The 24,630-nt window shown below is 42.8% G+C and overlaps 1 protein-coding gene across 3 annotated transcripts in view; it reads right to left on the reverse strand.

Moving 5' to 3' along the window:
• AFAP1 (actin filament associated protein 1) overlaps positions 1–24,630 on the reverse strand; it is a 407,485-nt gene that overhangs the window by 101,021 nt on the left and 281,834 nt on the right. For all 3 annotated transcript variants that reach the window (XM_078678522.1, XM_078678521.1, XM_078678520.1), the window contains exons 7-9: positions 19,797–19,889; positions 19,069–19,150; positions 16,640–16,789 (exon numbers count right to left, since the gene is read on the reverse strand). In XM_078678522.1, coding sequence (XP_078534648.1) covers positions 16,640–16,789; positions 19,069–19,150; positions 19,797–19,889 — 325 coding nt within the window. The remainder of the gene's footprint in view (positions 1–16,639; positions 16,790–19,068; positions 19,151–19,796; positions 19,890–24,630) is intronic.

Consider the following 24,630-nt stretch of genomic DNA (forward strand, 5'->3'; position numbering starts at 1 on the left):
GCGCGCTGGAGAGGGAGGGGGTGGGAGGACTAGGCAGCGGGAGAGAGGGAGAAAGGAGCGCGAGGGAGGCGTTTTTAGATACATGAAGCCAAAATTACAAGTGAGCATGTTACAAAAGCAAACGTTACGTTACATGAGACAATAGTGACAGTTGTGCAAGTATCAAGAGCAACAAAATACAAGAGGTAGCAAACGATATGCAATAGCATATCTGAGGGAACACGGCCTGGGGGAAGCTGGCTGGGGAGGGGGAGGAGAAATGAAAGGAAGGCTGTGTTTGCGGGGAGAGAGAGGGGAGGTGCTGGTGTGGGAGGGGGGAGGTGCTGGTGTGGGAGGAGTGCTGCTACGGCAAGGCTGTGTTTGCGGGGAGAGAGAGGGGAGTTGCTGGTGTGGGAGGGGGGAGTTGCTGGTGTGGGAGGAGTGCTGCTAGGGGAGGGGAAGCCCTGGCCGTGAATGCTCGTGCATGATCACGTGAACTGCAAGAAAACGCCGGGCTGAAACCCCTTAGTTTGAAGAGGATTTTGCCGACATGAATTCGATCCTATCCATTCCTGCGGAATGGGACAGGCTCGACCTAAAAATTGTACCACTATTTTTTTGCAACAGGTAGACCCTTGTCCCTACATTTGTTGTTTCCACCTTCTTACAGTTTGTGGAGGAAATAGGCGTGAAAGCTATATATTTCTTTGACGTAGACAACATTCTCAAATCAACAGGCAATTTGTGAAGAGAGCTCGAGGTTTTCCCAAAGAAACGAATTGTCGAAATCAATAAGTCATGAAAATAAGTAAGATAAAAATAGAAAAAGTGAATAATGTTTTCATTGGTCATTTTTTTTGCCAGATGGTTGATTTTCCAAAATAATCTACAGTCACATCTGTGAGACTCTTCTGGGCACAGCGATAAACTGTGTTTGTTGGTTGTCCAAAGACTCGTGATGCCTTGAGCGAACAACTGAGCAGCAGCTTATAATGATTTTTCATTGTATACTGACCATGCATCAATTCATGTGGTAAAATCTAATGAATGAAAAATGGGTATGAAGGAAACCTATGCATTTTTTTTTTAAATGAGAGTAAGATAATTAGCTAATTAGCATCGGAATAGTGAGCATGTTTTCATCTCTGAATTTGGGGTTACGCGTAATATGTGATTGAGGGCATTTTGCAAAATGTTTTTTTTCTTTCCCACTCACACTGGGAAGTCAAAAAATGCAACATAATAGAATGATAATAGCAAATGTTTTAATATTCCCACATTTATTGTGATACCAAAAGGTACCCCTCGTACAAAGCTGGGTCTTTCACTCGCAACTGGAACTGGTCAAAACTTTGATAAGTCAATGTGGTGCCAACAAGGTTTTCATATGGTTGCAGTTTTGGTCCATTCTGTAATATATGTTAGGACCAGCCACACAAGTCTGTACTGTATTCATGAGAAGTAGAAGAACACCGGGTGAGAAAACTTTGGCTACTGGGGTTTGTGCCACATAGCTATAGCAAAAATAATTTTTTTACCTGCAAGTTGTAGGTTGCTGGGTATTCACATTAAGATAAGTGGGATGCATGTAAGCCACACATCCCTGAATTCCACTGGGTCACAAACATGAGACCTACTCTGATTAATTTCCTGCAATTCACATTGCTGAATTCATATGCAGGATGTTTAGCTTCCCTAAGCAGTTAAACACATTTGGAATTTCTTTCAGAAATGGCACAAAGCAAAATGCTTTCACAGTGCTGCTCATTATATTCAGCGTATCAGCAGACCTGACAAGCTTCCTCTTGCAGACCCAGCCACAAATGAATTTTAAAAACACTGAAACACTCAATAGCAAAGCAGGAAGGCCTAAAAACTATCTATCTATCTATCTATCTTCTTTTCCTGAAGAATTTTTGCTTTCGATATATATATATATATATATATATATATATATATATATATATATATATATATATACACACACACACACACACACACACACACACACAGACACACAAATGATTTGAGTGCTTAGTTAGGTTGCGATTTTATTCGGGCTTCTATAATAGACGATAATACTAAAAAGGCAAGGAGCAGCATGGGCTTGTTATTTGAAAAGATCATGAATTAGTAAAACAGATGCTTCAATTATTATTTTTTTATTCATAATTTTTACTGTAAGCACATGATGGCCATGTTTAGGTAGCAGCATATTTTCGTTTTTATTTTTGTAATAAAATAAAACAATTAAGCATTGCATCAGCCTGCCAAGCCCCCGCACCATTGACTATTCCAATACTTGTTAGAATAGCCACTACATTACCCTATGTATCCTATCTGAATTCATCTTATGATCCTGGCAGTGATCAGCATACAACAGTCACTATTTATTTTTATTTTTTCCTTTCACAAAAGAGACCACTGTGTCCACCTCTATTTGAGAAGAGATATGGAGTAACCATAAAATAATCCGTAATCTTTCCTTGTTCACCTTATTTTAGAAAAGCTTTAGAAGTTTCACATATGAAACAGATGAACTACTTTAAAGGACATGATTAAAAGATAACGTTACATGAATGAAATAACTGAAAAGTCAACTAAAATATTCCATTTATATTCTACTTTAATATCAGTAAGTCACACCCTCCTGAAGAAGTTGCTTTTTGGTACCGGATAGTGCTAACCTATTAATAATAATTAGAAATTGAGAGCAAGCCAAACCATGAGATCATTAAATCGTACAACGCACTAAATACAGAGGTTTTCTCAACTCTCTTTGAAAGCAGGAGAGGTCTGGAATAATTCTTACAAGTACAAGAGAAGTCTATTCTGAAGTTTCCAGGCTTGACTCAAAAACGTGCATTCGCTTGGTGATGAATCTGTTTCCAGCTTCCACTGCAAGCCTTTGCAAACATCTGCGATACAGAAAAGGGGGTGGTGATGAACAGAGTGTCTGAATTAAGCAGACCACTCTTACCCATGATCCATCACCGTTATTTATCTCACTGCCCCATCCCAGCTCAGAACCTGGCTATATGCAAATTAGTCTGTCCCTGGCCCAGTGCATCATGGGAACAGGTCAGACCAAACTACCAAGCCAATTCTTCACCAGAAAGGAGACAAGCTACTGGGGACCTGTTTCTGGCATTTCAGCCTCTTCGGCCCGGCTTGCTTGAATCCTGATGGAGCAGTGAGAAAGGGACTCATGTCTGAGTATACCCTGCCACACCTATAGTGGCCAAAAACGATACAGAAAAGGGGGTGGTGATGAACAGAGTGTCTGAATTAAGCAGACCACTCTTACCCAGTCCAAAGATCAGGGCTTGATCCATCACCGTTATTTATCTCACTGCCCCATCCCAGCTCAGAACCTGGCTATATGCAAATTAGTCTGTCCCTGGCCCAGTGCATCATGGGAACAGGGCAGACCAAACTACCAAGCCAATTCTTCACCAGAAAGGAGACAAGCTACCGGGGACCGGTTTCTGGCATTTCAGCCTCTTCGGCCCGGCTTGCTTGAATCCTGATGGAGCAGTGAGAAAGGGACTCATGTCTGAGTATACCCTGCCACACCTATAGTGGCCAAAAACGATACAGAAAAGGGGGTGGTGATGAACAGAGTGTCTGAATTAAGCAGACCACTCTTACCCAGTCCATAGATCAGGGCTTGATCCATCACCGTTATTTATCTCACTGCCCCATCCCAGCTCAGAACCTGGCTATATGCAAATTAGTCTGTCCCTGGCCCAGTGCATCATGGGAACAGGGCAGACCAAACTACCAAGCCAATTCTTCACCAGAAAGGAGACAAGCTACCGGGGACCGGTTTCTGGCATTTCAGCCTCTTCGGCCCGGCTTGCTTGAATCCTGATGGAGCAGTGAGAAAGGGACTCATGTCTGAGTATACCCTGCCACACCTATAGTGGCCAAAAACGATACAGAAAAGGGGGTGGTGATGAACAGAGTGTCTGAATTAAGCAGACCACTCTTACCCAGTCCAAAGATCAGGGCTTGATCCATCACCGTTATTTATCTCACTGCCCCATCCCAGCTCAGAACCTGGCTATATGCAAATTAGTCTGTCCCTGGCCCAGTGCATCATGGGAACAGGGCAGACCAAACTACCAAGCCAATTCTTCACCAGAAAGGAGACAAGCTACCGGGGACCGGGGTTCTGAAACTGGGATGGTGCAATGAGCTAAAAAACGGTGTTGGATTTAGCCCTGATCTCTTGACTGGGTGAGAGTATTCTGCTTAATTCAGAGACTCTGTCCATCACCACCCCTTGTTGTAACTATTTTTGTCCACCCTAAGCGTGGAAGGGTATACTCAGATGTGAGTCCCTTGCTCATTGCACCATCAGGATTCAAGCAAGCCGGGCCGAAGACGGCTGAAATGCCAGAAACCGGTCCCCGGAAGCTTGTTTCCTTCCCAGTGTAAGAATTGGCTTTTGTAGTCTGGTCTGCCCTGTTTCCATGATGCACTGGGCCAGGGACAGACTAATTTGCATACAGCCAGGTTCTGAAACTGGGATGGTGCAATGAGCTAAAAAACGGTGTTGGATTTAGCCCTGATCTCTTGACTGGGTGAGAGTATTCTGCTTAATTCAGAGACTCTGTCCATCACCACCCCTTGTTGTAACTATTTTTGTCCACCCTAAGCGTGGAAGGGTATACTCAGATGTGAGTCCCTTGCTCATTGCACCATCAGGATTCAAGCAAGCCGGGCCGAAGACGGCTGAAATGCCAGAAACCGGTCCCCGGAAGCTTGTTTCCTTCCCAGTGTAAGAATTGGCTTTTGTAGTCTGGTCTGCCCTGTTTCCATGATGCACTGGGCCAGGGACAGACTAATTTGCATACAGCCAGGTTCTGAAACTGGGATGGTGCAATGAGCTAAAAAACGGTGTTGGATTTAGCCCTGATCTCTTGACTGGGTGAGAGTATTCTGCTTAATTCAGATACTCTGTCCATCACCACCCCTTGTTGTAACTATTTTTGTCCACCCTAAGCGTGGAAGGGTATACTCAGATGTGAGTCCCTTGCTCATTGCACCATCAGGATTCAAGCAAGCCGGGCCGAAGACGGCTGAAATGCCAGAAACCGGTCCCCGGAAGCTTGTTTCCTTCCCAGTGTAAGAATTGGCTTTTGTAGTCTGGTCTGCCCTGTTTCCATGATGCACTGGGCCAGGGACAGACTAATTTGCATACAGCCAGGTTCTGAAACTGGGATGGTGCAATGAGCTAAAAAACGGTGTTGGATTTAGCCCTGATCTCTTGACTGGGTGAGAGTATTCTGCTTAATTCAGAGACTCTGTCCATCACCACCCCTTGTTGTAACTATTTTTGTCCACCCTAAGCGTGGAAGGGTATACTCAGATGTGAGTCCCTTGCTCATTGCACCATCAGGATTCAAGCAAGCCGGGCCGAAGACGGCTGAAATGCCAGAAACCGGTCCCCGGAAGCTTGTTTCCTTCCCAGTGTAAGAATTGGCTTTTGTAGTCTGGTCTGCCCTGTTTCCATGATGCACTGGGCCAGGGACAGACTAATTTGCATACAGCCAGGTTCTGAAACTGGGATGGTGCAATGAGCTAAAAAACGGTGTTGGATTTAGCCCTGATCTCTTGACTGGGTGAGAGTATTCTGCTTAATTCAGAGACTCTGTCCATCACCACCCCTTGTTGTAACTATTTTTGTCCACCCTAAGCGTGGAAGGGTATACTCAGATGTGAGTCCCTTGCTCATTGCACCATCAGGATTCAAGCAAGCCGGGCCGAAGACGGCTGAAATGCCAGAAACCGGTCCCCGGAAGCTTGTTTCCTTCCCAGTGTAAGAATTGGCTTTTGTAGTCTGGTCTGCCCTGTTTCCATGATGCACTGGGCCAGGGACAGACTAATTTGCATACAGCCAGGTTCTGAAACTGGGATGGTGCAATGAGCTAAAAAACGGTGTTGGATTTAGCCCTGATCTCTTGACTGGGTGAGAGTATTCTGCTTAATTCAGAGACTCTGTCCATCACCACCCCTTGTTGTAACTATTTTGCAAACATCTGGACAGCACTCATAAGAATTTGGAAGTGTCAGTTGCAGCAGACCCAGTGAAATAGAATTAAACTTTACCCTTCACATTGCCAGGCATACTTTACCGCTTGAGCACACTGAAGCTGGGCAAGCTGAATTCTACCTGTCCGACACAAACAGCATAGACAATTTGTGCATTACCCATTGTGCCCAGTAATACTAAACAGTGCTCCTTTTCTGAGAATGAGAACACACTGTTCAGTTGTTGCAAATGATGGAATGTCAACCGGTCAAAGCCCCAATTTGGGTCCCAATGCTGAGTTTCTCATCCCATAAGACTCCAATATTATGGCATGTGAAGTCAGGAGCTTGGTGGGTGGTTGATATTTATAACAGAATCAGATGTTGCAGTCCTTGAAATAGGACTGAAACAGTGTTTAATTTCGAACTTAAGGCTTAAACCTGTCCCTCCTGTGGTTCCTTCACCATGCAAGGCAGAGCAGTTGGAAGTTTGCTCTTTAAATAGTGGACCAAAATGAAGTATACTGTATAAAGAGTCCAGGCAAAACCCAATTAGTTTACAGAGGTACAAATGATATCCCAATTGCTCTCTTTTGTGGTAGCGTGGGCGAGCAGTTAGGCATATCAGAGGGTAGTGCTAAGCATTTGTTGACACACACACAGGCAGTAATGAGACACAGACTCCAAGACCAATTTAGAAAAATAAGTAGCATTTTTATATACACTTTGATATCAAGAACTTCAATAGAAAGTAAGTACTTTTGTAAATATTGAATTTTGCAGGCAAGTAAAATAGTTACTTAAATGCGCATTTACGCACATTGCTTTCCTATGGAGGGAAAAGGGATAGTTAGATGATAGCATACAGTTAGTTACAGTCGGTTTTTGGGGGTCTTCTTCAGGACTTTGGGTCGTAGGAGGCAAAGGGCCAAAGTACCACCAGCAGTTACTCATTACCTGCACCTTGGACGTCCGGGTGCAGAGGTGCTGGTCAAGTTGGTAGTTGTGTGTGCAGTGCCAGTAGAAGGAAGGGGGGCTATCTAGAAACATGCTGCAAGGAGGGACTTGAAGACAAGTCTGGAAGCTCCCAATGGGGGAATCGATTTACAAGAATCTGGAGGATACTGAAGCACAGTCGGTTCATTGGTACCTGGACTGGGGGGCTCAGGAACACAGCAAAGAGGTCGGCTGGGCTTTGTGCATCCTGGTGCCTTGGGGTCGTCGATCTCGCCGGTTGAAGGTGGAAGCTCAGGACAGCTGGGTCATTCTCGAAGTGGGTATCTGCGGTGCAGAAGTCACTTGACAGCTGCTTGGTCTCGGAGTCGTTGGAGGTCGGATTAGACTCTCACGGTCTTGGCTTGCTGCAAGGGGTCTGGTTCCCCAGGCATTGGTCCTGTGGAGCTCCGATTGGTCGTGGTGTCCTCTCCCTAGGTGGGGGACAGATCTGACTTTCAGGAGCACAGGTACCTCTTCCTGGGGGGCTCAGGAGTCAGGCTGGTCAGTGAGCAGCAACTCTGTGAACTGGACTTCGCTCTTTGGTGCCTGAGGACTGCAGGGAAGTAGCTGCCAGCAATGGAGATTGCTGGCAGTTTGCGAAGGGTTGGTAGTCTCTAGGTGTTCTTGGAAGCTGGTCAGCTGCTGGATGATTCGCTGTCACGATTGTGGAGGCTTGGTGCAGGAAGGCATAGTTTTGTACCAAAAGTCCACAGTCAGTCTTCTGTTCTCGCTTTTCTTGCAGCTCTTCTTTGTCCTCTCTTCTCTTGCAGCTCTTCTTTGTCCTCTCTTCTTGATCGATCGAATCCGAGTTCCCGATGTCAGGGGTGCCACCTAAAATACTCCATTTAAGGGTGTTACATGGAGTGGCAGGCTCCCTTCAGGGTTTTTACACCTTCTATATGACCGCCTCCTGTGGTAAGTGGGCATAACCCTAAACCAAAAAGCCTAATTCCACCAAAACTAAGATGGTGTAATTCTAAAAGTCCAGTCTTTTTCAGGTAACCCACCTTAGGGGTGGTACTAACCTAAGGGGGGGCACGCATGCCGAATAGCTAATTTTCCCACCTGTCCTGGTGCCAATCGACCTGGATCCACTGTCTGGGGAAGCCTTGGGTCATATATCAAAGGAGACAGAGGGCTTTGAAGCCTCCTGCCTTGATATGTGGATTACGTAGCCATCCTGCTTGGAGGATGTGACAACACCTCCGGCTGCAGAAGGCATGGTTTCCACCCTACACGGGCTCTCACCTGCAGGGGCCAGAAACTGGTCTGTGATGGCAGGCTGGTCTACGCCAGTCAGCCAGCATACAGGTAGTCAGTAGGTTTTCAGGCAGCACCTCTGAGGTGCCCTCTGGGTGCATGTACTAATAAATACATCACTGTAAAAAGTGTGGGTTTATTAATATGAGATGTTTGATACCTAACATATCAAGTTTCAGTGAAGCCATCTTGTAGCTGGGGAACTCTTAAACGCCAGTATCCAGCACATGTTCCGAAAATGGCTTCCCTGTTCATTTGTAATATCCAAGAGTTAACTTTGATACCACAGGTGCATATCTGCTCATGCAGATATGTCCACACATGTAGTACAGTGTACCTTGCTTTAGGGCTGCATGGCCTGCTGTAGGAATGACTTACCTACACTGCATGCAGTGTCTGGGGGCATGGCACAGAGCAGATGTGCCACGTTGTGCCTTCACTTTTCTCTGCACCATGGGATGCAGCCAGCAATGGTAGTTTGTTTACATGTTGATGCTCAGGTGTCTCGTAAGAGGGCACAATACATGCTGCAGCCCTTAGAGATCCTCTTTAGCCTCCTTGCCCTAGGTACCAGGGGTAACATTTACTAGGAACTTACAAGGGTACCTAAAGGTATTGCCAATTGGGGAAGCAATTGTACAGTTTTAGGGAAGGAGATCTGGCATTGGGGGTTGGACAGCAGCAACCCAGGGCACTTCTGCCAAAACTGCATCAGCTACCAGGCAAAAAGTGGGTGCTTTTCTACAAGACCTCCGCGATGTTTGGCTAAAAAAGCAAGTCAATGAAAAATGTGGCATTTAATTGTCTTGCAGAAGACTGACAAACATTTCAAGTTCCTGGAACCCATCCTTTCAGAGGTGACTGAAATAAGGAAAGATTGGGATCGAACATCTATGAGAAGCCCATGGGGGCTGTTGCAAAGAGGATGCACTGTCCCCATTGGCAATGCGGTGTACCTTCAGATTGGTGTGCCCTATTACTGACAATCTATTGCCCCCAGGGAAGAAGTCAATTTGTGGCTGACTGGGAAGTGGGGGAAAATGACCAATGCATTAGTGAAATACGTAGTGATTGCTTGAAGTAGCATCCATCTGCACTGTGGGGTGGAGGGGGAGATCATCCTGCAGACAGTTGCTGCACCCACCTGCATGCAGATGCCTGGCGGGGTCCATACCACTGCCCTCAGGGGGTACACTAATGTGCAGCTACCTTTTAGTGGCACACAGTAAGTAAGTGTGCCTCCTCGCAACATCCTTGCCTTTGCACCTTCATCCATAATGGGGTGTAATCGCAGAGGCTAGGTGTTCCCCTCATTTGTATGGGACTACGCACCGATGTAAATTAGGTAATTCCCTTTAAAAACAAAACCTGCACTGTATGACATGCATGTTGTGTTCTCAGGGCACGATATGTAATATGGTCCCAGACTGTGCAATTGAATTTTATCAAATAGTAAACAGACATCACACTCTACTCCCATTTTTTTTTTTTTTTGGTTTGCCCTTTCTTACAAAGGTTTTAATTCTAATCTTTGCTACTGACTGGTATATTAGGCTTAGGAACAGCACGCAAGGGTAGGGAAGATCACAGCACTGTAAACCCTCAAATATTGAAAGTATCCGTGTAATACACAAGCACAGTCAAGACCTGGGTATACAAATGAAGGGTATACTCTGCCCAAAATTATTTGGAGGAGGTAGAAGGACACCTCTGGAAAACCTGCGTCACACATCCTTTTGAACTCTTAAGGAATCAGTTCTTATGGCCATCTTTATAGCATCCTACAGTTATTAACCGCTTCCGCGCTACCGCGAATTCCCGCCGTGCGCTGAAATTTCAAAAATGGCTTGATTGTGACAAAGCCAGCTCGTCATCCGCGCAGCGCAGGTAACGCTGATGACGAGCTGGCTTTGTCATCAGCACCGAAGGGGTTAACATGCATTATTCCTACATCCGCTCATTATGTGTTACTTACAACTTTTAAATATAATGCAACTAAACTACATTTAGTTAGTATTGCAACTGTTCTTATGTAAAGCGCTCAGACATCCAGTGTGTTTAGCTCAAGCCGTATGAAACTACAACAAAATAAATAAAATAAATAAAGCCTAGGCAGGTTTGAACCCTGGGCAGGTTTGAACCCTCGCCCTGGCTTCAAGGATCACCAATCTGCACAACACTTTCACTACTGAGTATTGGGTTTTCTTCTTGGGTACAAATGATACAACTGTGGAAGGGTAATTAAGTCAGGTAATGATAGATTGATTCATAGGCACACATTTATCAAACTCAATTTGGTTTTACTTTCAATTTGTAACAGTTTTCTATGACTGACACTGTAGTATTATGGCTACAAAGAAGATAGATATGTGGTGGTTGGCCAAGACACCATTCTCTTCAGAGAAGCGTGTCACAGTTTCGTAGAAGATAGGAAAAATAGTACATTTCAAATGAGTCAGCAAGGTGTGCAAAAAGAATGGGAGAAAAATCAGTGAACAAGAAAAATCTGTTGAAAGACAAATTAACAAGCGGAAAGAAATTCATAAAATGCTTTTGTGATTTTCCATTTGACACTAGGATTAGCTTTGTACTTCTCCATTTATCTTGTATCTTTCCTTTTGTCAATTGTTATCTTTTATTATTCTAATAAAGCTTTTTCAAACAGAACAAGCGGAAAGAAAAATTAACAGTAAGAAATAGCAGCCGGGAGTTGTGTAATGGAGAGATTAATGGAGAAATATACAAAGGGGGGAGAGGCGAGACAAAAACAAGCAACACTGCTTGAGATGACACCAGTGGATAAGCAGCTACAAGGGGCTATGAATCCAGCAGAAGATGCAGGATAGAGTTTTTGTGGCTTTTACTTCACCTAACACCCATCAGATGGTATTAATTACCAGTAAACTGGCTATTGAGATATTGCATAGGCTAGATGGCTAATAACAGAGAATTATTCAATGAGTGGCAGACTTCCCATTTAAAGTATTTTTTTAGGTGTTCTTACTTGTAAAGAACAAAGTAGGCGTGTTTACTCTCTGTCATCTTTGTACTGTACAAAGGGTTCAGTGCTTTTTTGTATGGAGCTCATTCTACTTGGAGGAGCAGAGGGTGGGAATTCCCCAAAAGAATGACCATGCATAGAATCCAGAGTACATTTAGAAGAATCTGCAGTTACCATATAGTAAATATAGTTTGCAGTTTATTAGTAAGGACTGACTGACACCTTTTGATCTTACACAGAGCATGCTAGACACATCACTCATCTGTTTCTTTTTTGTTAAATGGCCTTTTCCGACCTAAAGGGGAAAGTCATAAATCATAGCAGACAGAAGTCTTTTTTTGCCTAAAATAGCAATATGTTTCTAGTTTTGCCATCTTATCCTCTTAGTTATGGCTCCTGGAAATTTTCCAGCATTGCCTCATTGTCTGTAAATTGCAGCTGCTGCAAAACAATGTTTGAAAAAACCTCAGTTATGTTAAGGGATTTAAAAAAGTCAAAAAGCAAACAAAGCAGTGAGGATTGATGAACCTGTAAAGATTACAGGCTATGCACTGAAACTGAATACAGTAAAATACTTGTTGGGCAGGATGCTGAGGGAAATCGTGAATAAGCATTCGGGTGATCTTTGAAGTTTGAAAATAAATCACACCAAACTAAAGTCTCATAATACAATTGATCTAAACTGACTAATGGAGCATATTTATGGTGCAACATGTTGCTAAAAGACACTTTCAGCAACATGTTGAAAACAAACTGGCGTGGGCGCGGTGGGAAGGTTAAAAGCAGAAAGCGACAAATTGGGTGCTTTTTTTTTTTAACTCTACAGGAGTACACAAGTTACTCCATTTTGTCTAAACCTGTTTTCAACAGAAAGCCTGATTGTTTCTCTGCAGATTTTTAAAGTTGAAGGAAATCATGGGCTGCAGTAACTGTAAGGAATGCTAGCTTTTTGGATGATTAAGTTGTTGTATCGGGGATACCTTATTCTGTAACTGTTTAGGAACAACCAAGCTCCTCCCCACCTTTTGAGCACCTTGAGATTAACTTTAAATACATCTTGTCTGGTGGTTTGCACAAACATTTGAAGCCAGTCACTATCCCTCCCATTTTGGAATAAATACATTGAATAGAAGTTGTTATAATCTTTCCTTCCTATTTGTGGAGTCTATTTCCACCTACAGGTTAGTCACGAAGAAATGTACAAGTTGTGCATAGTGGCTTAGAAGAGGTCGGTCTTGGAGGTGTCCTGCTCCCTCACAAAAAAGGTGAGTACGCTTTTTATCTAGTAAAGCGTGAATGGGACATTATCTGTAACTTCTGTGATGATCATTCGGGTGGATACTGTAATGGCAGATTCCACACCTATTTAACCTTCCTAGACACTATGAAAGGGGATAAAAACTCTAACAACATCTCCTGTACATCACCAGGTGGCATCATCTGCTCGATCGTAATACCTTCTAGACTCCAGACATCATGATCTGGGCCATCCTTGAGTACTGAAGTCCATTTATTTATTATTTGTGTCCATGCACTCCGATGCAGAGCAAAGAAGACAGATTTTGTTTCAACCAGCAGCGAGCAAGCCAAACTTTTTCGCCTACAATCCATTTAACAGAACTTGGAGGCGGTGGGTGGGAAAGAATCTGCAGTAAGATGGAGCATTCACTAAAGGAGCACTACTAAAAGTAAATAACCTATTTTTTTGTTGATACTTCTAACGCAGATGCCTCACCTTCTGAATTAATATCAATGTATGCATTAGTGCATGGTGAAAGTATGAACAGATATTCACATCGCTGCCTGGCAAACTTGATCAACTTGAATGCCCCGAGCTGTGGACATTGTCTTCACACTGGTGCAATGAGCTCCAAGACACTTGGGTGTATGCTTTTTGACCGAGGAAAAGAGCACGAGTTGGTGCAAAGGATAATCTACAGAGATGAGATCAGTTTCTGGACCTCCTTTCCTTTCTTAGCACCAGCAAGCCTAACAAACAGCTGACAATCCACACTGCACTCCTTAGTTCTATCGATGTAGAATCTAAGGGCACGCTGCGGGTCTCACATATGTGGCCTGCTCTCTTCCTTAGAAGGATGTTGAGGAGAAAAGAACAGGTAGTTTGATGGACTGCCCTTCATGAAATGGCAACCAATTTTAGAAAAGTCCCAAATAATAGCTTTATCAGGGAAGAAGGTAGCATATGGCTGCTGAAATAAAGCAGCGCGTAACTGACTCAATGTGTTGAAGTGATTTAAATGAGGGCAGCCAATCTTAAATACAGGAAAGGCCTTTTAAAAAAGCTATCACAAGAGGTGGTTTGAATATGGAGGGCTGATCAGACAAAAGAAGAAAGGTTGACCGGGATGGTAAGTAACCTTTGACAGTGAGCATAGCCAAGGATAAAACAAGTAAAAGGAAATCAGAGAATCTCGCCTCTAGAGGGTCAACTGGTTTTCCTTCACACAAGGAGATTACTTTGGACCAATAGCCTGAATAAACTGATTTGGCAGAACAATGCAATCTGTTGGAATGACACCCACTACCTCGGAGATCAAAACCCCTCATTTGGTGGTGCTGAATTTCCATGCATGAAGGTGGAGATTGTTGGGTTTTGGATAGAACACCTTTGTTGCTGCTGGGACAACATATCACCCTTAAGAGAAAGTTGAAGTGGAGGGCAGGCACTCCGTGTCAAAAATTCAGAGTACCAGACTCTGAGCCCAGTACGGGCCACCAGATTGAGTTGTACCCACTGAGCGAATAACACCCACCCCCCACTCATGCTGGACAAGATGACACCAACTACGTTTTCTTGCCCCGATACTGAAAGATGTCGCTGATTGACTGACCACCTGTAAAATCCAGTGAAGTGTCAGCCATTGCCACCAGAGAGAGGTCCCAAGAGCCCACTCCACCCTGCTGTTTACTGTCTCATGAAGCTTTTGTTGTCTGCCAGAAACTGGACTGACTTGCAATTGTAGAAAGGCAAAAAGATCTTTTAGGCAAGGCAGATAGCATGCAGCACCAGAATATTTACCTAGCCATGCTGCTCCATCAGGGATCGAAAATCTCTGTTCTCCTCTTCGTCTAGGTGACCCCAAATCCAAAGACTATGCACATGTCACCAATGTGAGCTCCAGAGCGCACAAAGAGAATGGTCTACTGCGCATCAAACTGGGGACAGTCATTCACCATGAAGATCATGAGCAGCATGCTGAACAGCATCTTTCAGAGAGCTAAGACCACTTCAGCCATATATTTAATTGAAGGCCTCGAATGTGCCAAAAAAAAATCAAGCCATCAGCAAAATATAAAATGTCAATTGAAGAAAATGCCTCAGAACCATCAGACCGATCAGTATCTCTCGCCTGAAACATTGGGATCATAGTCTGAATGCCAGGACTCGTTGAGTCTGGAAGGCCTTTGAGGTTATTGTGCCCAGAAAAGCCCACATAAAGGGAATCCTCTGAACAGACTGAAGATGGAATTTAGACTCACTGATTGAAAACTTCAGGGTGGTCAGTACAAACACTGTTGCCAGAAGGTGGGCCAAGAACAGACAATTTGAGACAGTCATTGAGGATATGTGTAGCCCTGACCTGCGTAGACCGGCCACAACCATAGTCACCACCCTTCTCAACAACGAGAGAGGACAATATAAGGCAGAAAGGCAGGACTTTTACTTGAAAGTGGTCTATCCTCCCTCCCCTGCCACCACAAAGCAAGGATACTACCTGTGGAACAGCTGGTCTAAGGCCAAGAGAACATAAGTTAGTGCCCTAATTTCCATCGCCCCCTTTTTGAGAGAGGAGTTTAACAGTCTGAGTTTTACAATCGGTCTCAGCAACCATCCTTTCTTTGTACCAGGACATCCCTAGAGTGACAACCCAATCCAAAGGATCTGCGTCTTCATCATCATGATCATCATATGCGACATTCTGAAGGCCTTGTATCGCATCTAAATCCGATACAAAAATGCCCTCTATCCTCCAGAAATACTGCTGCCAAGCCAGAGGGACCAGTGGAGACCCTCTAGGAACCCGGAGGATTTGCTTAAGTTAGTTTGACACTTATACATTCATTATCTCTAGAGCTTAGGGTGCAGCGCCTGGTTTATGGAATGTTAACAGGATTTTGATAAACAGGAGAGCTCCATAAAGGAGTGGGCTCTTGGGGAATTCTATTCTGCCTGTAGCAGACAGATTGAAGATGGCCTTCAAGTAAGAATGGGTTCTGGCAAAGAGGATTGTTTTCAACTGGCAATTTCAGATGGCAGAGGTGAGGCCTGAACTGGATCTGATTAAAAAACACCAAGTAGAGGTCTGCAATTTCTCTTAGTGAAAGAAAAGCTGGGAGCTGAAGTGCATTTAGGAAAAACCTAAGCCCCAAAAAACAGTGCCCTGGAAGGTGTGCAATGATTTATTAGGAGAGATAATTACCTCCAATTATGAGCGTCCTCATTGAAAATTTGTAACAGTGTGTCAATGTTCATGCTTTCTGCTCCATAATCTTCACGGCTCTGCAAACTTCACACAACTCAATATCAGCCTCTGGACAAATAGGGGTTGCCAATGGGTCACAATTATCAAAGCCACTTGCAATCAGAGCATAGAATCGAATAATATATTTGAACCAAATGCACTTTCGAGTTCCTTAACGAAGGTTTTGGCTTGGTTTTGTGCTGGAGGATTGCCCTAGGATGACAGACCCCTGTACATTAGGGTGTAATCCTTCTACGAGAAGATATATCGACTTGCACAATGGCAGGCAGTAAGTCTTACACATTAGTACTTCCAGCTGAGACATGCTGATACTGGTTATGTGGACTTTGGATTGAGCCCATGATGTACGCCCTTTACGTTGTACTGCTTCAGAGGTGAAGAGAGATTATTATAGCATTATTGTTCAAGTTAGAAATTGAATATGAAATGTACTAGGGAATTTATTTTTCTAAGACTGTTTAATTTGGAGTAGATGGTCGCAATCTTTACATACTTGAATGGGATTCATAATCATGTGGGACGATGCATAGCTAATCATTATTAATTACTCCCACAAGGGATGGACTATTCCTCCACTTTCCCCTGAATTGTTGTTTTTGTAGGAGGCCCGTCAGTCATGGAAGCGGTGAATAATTTATGAACAGATGTTGTAATGACTGATGAATTTTGTATACCTGCATTATATGTATTTCATATGATTAATATTACTCCAATTATTGTTATAAGGAGTAGGTTTCATTTTTAACCTTCTAAAAACAAATAAAATAAATACTCAACATTTTAATGCTCAGTGATAGTAAACCCTTTCTGTTACTGAGAAAGTTTGAAAATTGCACTCGTTACAGTAGCCATCACTAACCACATGTTGGGACATCCTCTTCTGCGGACGAGGTTTGGTCATCAGTGGATGGTTTCTTCTTTCCTAATCCAATGATCTTGGTAATTTTCTTTCCCGTTACTTTTGTAACTGTTCCCTTTGACTCCATCTTTGTACTTTTTTTCCTTTTTACTAGAAATAAAAAAAAGAAAATAACGAAGGTTATTTAAATGTAAAGCAAAGAAATAGAAGTGTGTCTATTTGAGAAAAGCAAAACTACAAAATGTAATCTCCCTGAGAAGATTCAACCTTTAAAAAAATCCTCAATGATATTATTTAAATTGCATGTATATAGCGCTTACTACCTCTGTTGAGGCATTGAAGAACTTCAAGGCAAATAGCAGCCTGCCAGGGAGCCCCAAGTTAGTGGTCAGCTCATTAGTTATAAAGGCTAACTCTATACGCTAAAGGAAACCATTCCATGCATTAGTTTCTTTGAGATAATTAGTGACTTAGGTGTGATAATTCCAGGAGGCTATGTGAGCAGCAACTGCTTGCTGAAATCAATAGATATTGTAATGGTTTCCAAAAAGAGGTTAAAACAGATACGCATGAGATTTAGAGTGGATTATATACAGAAGAGGCATGCAGAAGGTAGAAGGGAAGCAAAGGTGCATTTCATAAGTGATCATGGAAGTAAGTTTAATTGAAAGCCAATTGTTCATTCACAACTTTGAGGAATATGCTAGAGCAGTTTTTTTGCACGCAGTCTGTGGATGTAAACCTGTTGAAAGAGTACAAATCTGCCCAGCAGAAAATTAGTTTTACAATCTTCGTAGAGGCACTGAAAAGCTGGCACAGATACTTCACGCACTGATAAAGGAAACCTAGTGCTTGTTGAGACCCCTTTTACAAGTGTGTCAAGCAGTGCAACATTTAAGCACATCCCGTTAACCAGAATTACAAGTTGAGACCACCATTGCCGTACTGTATGCAATGCAATCAATTCTTTCAGACCCAGTTTACCTACTACGGAAGCAGGGTTTTAAGTGGGGATGGGGTCTGTGGGGGTCAGAGCCCCCACCAGCTTTTTTTTGAGGGCCTCGAAAGGGGGCTCTATTTTCGGGCCTCAAAGGTCACAGGTAGGGTGAGCAGACATCCCGATTTTTGTTTGGTGTTACTAGTGTGGGTAACATGTCTTGATAGTGAGATACTGCCAATTTCGTTTTTCACTATTGAAAGGCTATCTTGCCCATAGGATAACATGGGGAATGCTGTGTGACATGTTTCACACACACAGCTGCACCCGAGCACTTCACAGGTCTTTAAAGACCATTTGCATATTAATGAAGAATTGTTGTTGTCTCACCCCTTCTAAGAGCCCCTGCAGCTCCACTCTGACTATTGCTTAAAGATTCAGCCCCCCACCAAAAAAAAATCTTAGCTCCCCCTGAAATTTAGCCCTAGTGGTGCCTCTGCCTGTACTCAGAATTTAACAACACATCCTTTAGTGAAGATGGTTTTTAAATTCTAAGTTTGGCAATAGCAATTTTTTTTTGAAGTGTTTGGTATTTTATGGCTTATACTTAATAAATATACTTTTTTGCCTATTTTATTATCCTTTGCTGGATGCGACTTCATGATTTTCTTAAGCACACAATGATAGTTATCTTGATTTCGACCACGCCCCTACTCGGATAGGCCACACCCCTTTAAGAAATTTGCCACACCCCTTTTAGAGCACCCCTGTTTTTTTTTCCCCACTTAAAGCCCTGTACGGAAGTATATTTAATACCATAAAGTATTGCTGTAGTTTTTGCAAATCATTTGCACCATACATAATCTACCCATATAATGTAAAACATGTAATGCAAATACCCACCAACTTAAAATATACCTAGGTAATTGGTAAATATGTCGCAGCAATCATTAGTAAATTCAGTGCATGTTTCTGACCCATTCAATAGGTTCAGAAGGTGTCATCCCTGCGTCCTCCTAAAGAGCAGAGCCCCATAGGGCAGACACCATGTGACAGACGCCATGGCCTTGTCTGAGCTCACCTTCACCCTCCAGCGTCCACCTTGCCTCCTAGTGGACATTAGGTAAAATACTTCAGATTTGTCCGCAGAAATACTGTATGGCTCAACAAGCAGATCAGATTTTGTAATGAGGTTTAAGCATGGAGGTCTACTGACGCAATGCCGTCACATAAACAAAACTTTTATGACGTGAAACTAACTTTCTACAAATTCAACAACATGCACTACTAGATGCTTTGTCACTTCTGAGGTTATTCTGAGGTTATGTTGAAAAAGAACGTCCCTGTCCTTGATACCTTCTTTCAGTATTTAGGCTACACTGCACATGTTATTTTTATCCAACTTTCCCCGACCATCTCAGTTTAAAATGGCAATCAATGTGGTGCATAATTTATAAACTAATATATTTTGTGAGCTATACCGTAGACTTACCCTGTTCTTTTCCATTAAGGAAAACATTCCCGTTCTCCACAGCACCCTCGCCATCCGAACTTGGCCGCTCAGATGACAATTTCTATATACAAAAATAAAGACAATATCACATAGAGCAATGCACGTAAAAACAAGATGCTTAAATTAATCTAAAATTCCAAACTAAAGCAAATAGTCCAACACTTTCCTCATTGACTTATAACAGTTACATATGCCATTTTCGGCCCTTATCATAAATGTTTAGAAAATGCTCTAAAACATGGAATAGGCCTCTATATGATCATTCAAGAGCTGGAAAACAATACTTTAAAAAAAATGGTACTTGTAACAGGACTAACGATATACACATACATAACTGAGCACGCGAAACATTAAAGTGTTATCTATGTCACAGCAAAAGAATTCTAGGCAAAATGCTATACAAAATAATTCCTCAAATAAAGTATAGCTTGGCCCTTAAGTATTAGTCGAACACCAATTATTTCTCTTTACCTTTCATGAGAGATGAAAAGCCAATTAATGGTAAGCAGTAGGCGGACTGAGTCTACTCCACATGGTACGCAATGGGAAGGCTCTTAGCACACAACACTACGTGTCGCAATAAAGCGCAAGTGCTGTCTAATAGGAGAGACCTAACAAATCAGGACCTAGGAAAATAAATTGAGGTTGAAGCAAAACAATTATTGATAGTATTACCCTAAATTTAAATATGTGGCACTTCTGATTACCTTTTCAAGCTCTGTCTTGGGCACAGGTGAACTAGATGATAGTCCATCTGAATCAAATGCATCGTTGCAGCTGCTGCAAACATCTTTTATCACCTGAAAAAGGAAAATGTAGGATTTGCAAACAAGAAAGGACTTTAAAATACAAATGTAATAATAACTATAAAGTTTAGCAATAAAACGCAGTTTGTTTAATTAAACTTGGTTACAGACAAACAATGGAGAGAAAATCAGAACTCTGGGACAATATTTTTGACTGTTGCACAAAGGTTACTAGTAAAATATTATGGTCACAGTTTCCAAGTGTATTAATTTACAATGTATTGCATTGTTTTACTGCTAGGGCCAGATCACGTAAAATGAACAGTAGGAAATGTTAATTGAACACCTCGTCCTCTACATGTCATACAATTTGCCCTATTGGCGTTACATGAAATGGTATATCTGAAGTGGTCCTGGATCGCAGCCTTTAAAGGTGTAGATGGTAGATTCCACGGGAGCATTCATGTATGTGAACAAAACTCTTGTGTAAACTGTTGCATACGACACATTACTTTCTTCACCAGCCACATACCATATCACTAGGACTTAATGAAATAAAGTCCAACCTTTACTCATTCATTCATTTCAGGATCTATGCAAATTGTTCTCGGGTGGGCCTTGATCGTGCTTCATATGTTCGGAAGCTGAAATGTGACTTGTGCCTTACCTACATACTTATGGAATTTCCCAACAAGGTCACACAAAAGTTGGTGAAGCAGTGAAAATATATATTGAATAACTTTAGAGAGCGGTATATTACTAAAGCTGGACTTGAGGAAAAAGTCGGAAATTGCACTTGTGACAGGGTTACTTTACGATGAATTCAACATCGGACAGTACCACCTACCTCAACCTGGGCAAGAGTAGTTAGAGGACAAGTGTGTCAAACGGAACAGATAGAAACAAAATTAGCAACATGAAGTCATTGGTCCGCAAGCTATACATAATGTGATGAGCATCCAATAGGGCTGTTTCAGTGCCATTATTTGAACTAAAGCCAGATTGGCAATCTCTCAACATCCCAAATGACTCCATCAAGGTTTAAAACTCAGGTACAGGATGAGGTTTCAGAGGTTTAGCTACTTTGATCATTTGAATTCAACCTGAAGATCTGGTCCACTCAACCCTTACTTAAATGCAACTAGCATTCAGATATCACTAATTTCCTAAAAACAAGAACTGGCAAAAAGCCAATAGTTGTCGTCTATGCGAAAACTATTAGCTTTGCCAATTTATTTTAGCCATGCTGTACACCAGTGTAGCTCTTGTTCAGCATGGTTAAGGGTTAGTGGAGTGATGCGTCGTAGAGTAGAGTGAATTAGGGTGGAATGGATTGGAGTGGGTTGGAGTGGAGTGGGTTGGAGTGGAGTGATTGGATTGGAGTGAATGGATTAGGTTGTATTGGAATATAGTGGCCTGGATTAGGGTGGAGTGGATTCAAAGGGACAGGAGTTGATCAGGGTGGAGTGGATTAGAATGGAGTGAATCAGATTGGAGTGGCGTGGAGAGCACGACAAACACATGCAAACACAAGGAAGTTGTCCTTACAAAATTGCTGTCAAGTACAAAGCTCACTGCTCTATGGCCCCAAAAGCACAAGTAAAAAAAAAATGATGTAACAGTCATATAAAGCGCTCCAATACCTGAGTTGGGTTGATTCGAATTTGTGTAATAAAAATTGTGTAAAAAAAAAAATAAAAGAAATACTTCCTCAACCACAGCACAAGCAGTGGATGGACACTAATTTAGACAAATTCATTTGTACTTTGCCCATGTGCCACAAAGAATGGTAGTAATGCAGAAACTGTCATCTGGGAAGTACTACCCAATTAGAATGTAGTTAAGAGGTGTGATAATGGTGACAACGAATGGTAAGTAAAGGCGGGCTAAAAGCCCATTTTAAAGATTTTTTTTTAAATAGAATAGGTTAGCAGCACAGTGAAATTCTGATCATTGGTGAGGGACTGAATAGTTGAATACTTGTGACCTTCTCCAAATATTTATAAGCAATAGGCTTCTGAAAATGGGATGATAATTTTCACAGGAAAAGAGACCTACAGATAGTTTCCTCTGCATTAGAGTGACCCATGACTGATCAAAGTGAGCTACAGGATTATCAGCAATTAGGAAACGGCTGCAGCACTGTAGCACGCTGGAAAAACATGTTACCACAGTTGAAGCCAGAGGCGGCTCCTCCGTAATGGCGGAGGAGCATCGCCCCACTCGTCAGTCAGTCACAGAAAAATAAAATAATATTTTATTTTTCTGTTACTGGCTTCGGCATGCAGGTGGGGCAGGTGGTGGGCACTTAGAAGTGTGCATGTCTGTTTGTCTGGTCGTCCGAAGCCGGCCAAACAGACATGCGCACTTCTGTTTCTCGAACCTAGCGGTGTTAATGGCCGGCTTGTAGAAAAGCCGCAGGCTACAAAACAGTGTTTGAGCGGCAGGAGGCCGCCCAGACCATTCATGGCGCTGCTCTCGTAGCAGGAGAGCAGCATCTCGATAGGCTGGGCAGCCTCCGCCTTCCCAGAGACTGCTGTGAGAGCACCGAGGCATCTGTCAACATCGCAAGCAGCGAAAGGTAAAAAAAAATGATCTCCACCTTCGTGTTGTGGCGGCTGCCACCGGTTGAAGTAATAGCATTATAGCATTGTACGCATTATAGAAAAAAACAACACCATGGTCAGTGACCTAGAATTGACCTCAGTCCTGACCACAAAAGAAGCTGCTGCAATGCAGGACTTGAAGAAGGAGGAATACTGTTGGCAGATTAAGACAGAACTGAGATATTTTAGGCAAGATGGAAAAAGCAGCAGCTTTGTGAGCCAGTTGGCTAGAGCATCAGTGCTATAGGCAAGTAAGAAAGATAAGCACCACTCACGGAGACAGTAGTAGGGATCACACACAGGCAGCATCAGCGATGCAGGCATGCTGGACTGGAAGAAGCAGAATTTCCAGGGAGGCAAAATTATGAGCAAAGGAGTTAAAAGAGAAACTTCGATTTGGGAACAGGAAGAAAATCTCCAAGTAGTGGCCAATCTTTCTATATCCAATCAGCGGAGGTGATGTGCTAAACCTTCACACATATAATCCATGGTTGGGCCTTTACAGGATTTGCACCCAGAGGCTTTCACTTCACACCTGGATATTCTTTGAAAATGAATGGGATGATACTCCTGCGTGGCACACCACACCCAGAAAGAAGTACTTTGCTAAATGGACAGGCGCAGTGCAGATCAGCTCCAGGCATTAAACCCACAAATATGACACTTAACACTGACAAACAAAAGAGGTCACATCTTTCCTACCGAGGCCTTAAAATTGGACCCGTTTGATGAAAACATACTTTATTTTGAATTACACAGAACCCGACAGCTCGGTTTCCGTGGTCTTATTTCATCATCTCGTGCCTGGCTGACCCTTGCGCCATGGCTCATGCTTTCAGCATCTGCAGACACCAAGCCCTTCGTTAACTTTGGCACAATCCCACAGTAACAGAAGACGCAGACAGGACACGGGGAAATGATTTGCCCGCAGCGGCCCAGGAATGTGGGCCCAGCCATGCACTTCAGAAACACTGTCCTCATCATAACTCGCGCACGTCCCAAAAAAACTTCCAAAAGCCTCGGATGACTTCAAAGGAACTGCTGACGGCTGTTTTTAGAGCCAGCAAGAAGAATGCTACGCTCAGAAAAAACGAGAAGGGTCAGTTAAGGTGCACAAATACATTTAACACAAAGAATTGTACCTTCTTTTACATCCTACAGTCTGCAGTGATTGTAGTGCAGGATGGACTGTTGTTAAAATATCCATTTAATCGAGGAGATGAATTAAGGATATCTTGCACGTCAGTCAGTGCCTAGTTATTAAAAAATGAAATGCACCCTACACTTTTATTTCTTGAACTCATTCTTGCACTTTCTTTTTCATCCCCACATTCTCCCTTTGCCACAGTTTCAATTTCTCTTCCTCCTCTTTCTCCCTTTTATGTCTCTCTCTCTCTCTCTGGGTCAGATGACGAAAAATAAACCCTGGAGGACGATAGTTAGTGCGCTACCCACCTCTTGCATCTATAGGCACAAAATAAGCACTGATCCACACCAGTCTTTTCACGTGCCTTATTATAAATTCTTATTCCCTGACCTTTGGTCTTTCTAAGAATTGTCTCATTGACATCATCGCCTCTGCTTTCCAACCTCCATCTGGCAGTACAGGTTTCCATCATTGAACAGCCTTTCGTACAGATTTATTCTGAGCGACATGTTCAGTTTGAAATCAGACATGACTGGTGCTTGAGACAGATTTTATGGTTAGTTTATTATTTCAAAACATGAAAGGCGGGTATTACCGTTTTATAAAACTTACCAACACGTCATAACTCTGATTGGAACATTGGAATGTTGAGCATGCCATTGTAGACACTGTAGTGCTTCGGCTTCTAATGGCCTGTAGTAGCATAGAAACCAACATTCCATTGTTTTTTTGTTTTCACAGCTGTTGCTGTGAACAAAGGCCTCTCAAAGTCCACGTGAATTTAAACCCCCTCAGGCTCAGGAGAGGCATTTGTTTTTACAAAATTGGAACATTCTGCCTTCTAGGGGTGGAATGTTCTAATAGCCTTAGAGCCCTCCGTAGCATGCACTAGCATCCTTTAAAGGTCCGCTCCCTTGTTAAAGGCGATCGCCATTGCAGAAGGCCACAGAAGGGTCAGATCAGATCTGGAGAAGGAGGCAATTATCCAAATTTTAGATTTTTCTGTGTTTATGCAAGGATCCAGTGGCAAGTCAGAATGTGC

This window comes from Lissotriton helveticus, chromosome 2_2 (assembly GCF_964261635.1).
Source record: "Lissotriton helveticus chromosome 2_2, aLisHel1.1, whole genome shotgun sequence".
NCBI classification, from domain to species: domain Eukaryota; kingdom Metazoa; phylum Chordata; class Amphibia; order Caudata; family Salamandridae; genus Lissotriton; species Lissotriton helveticus.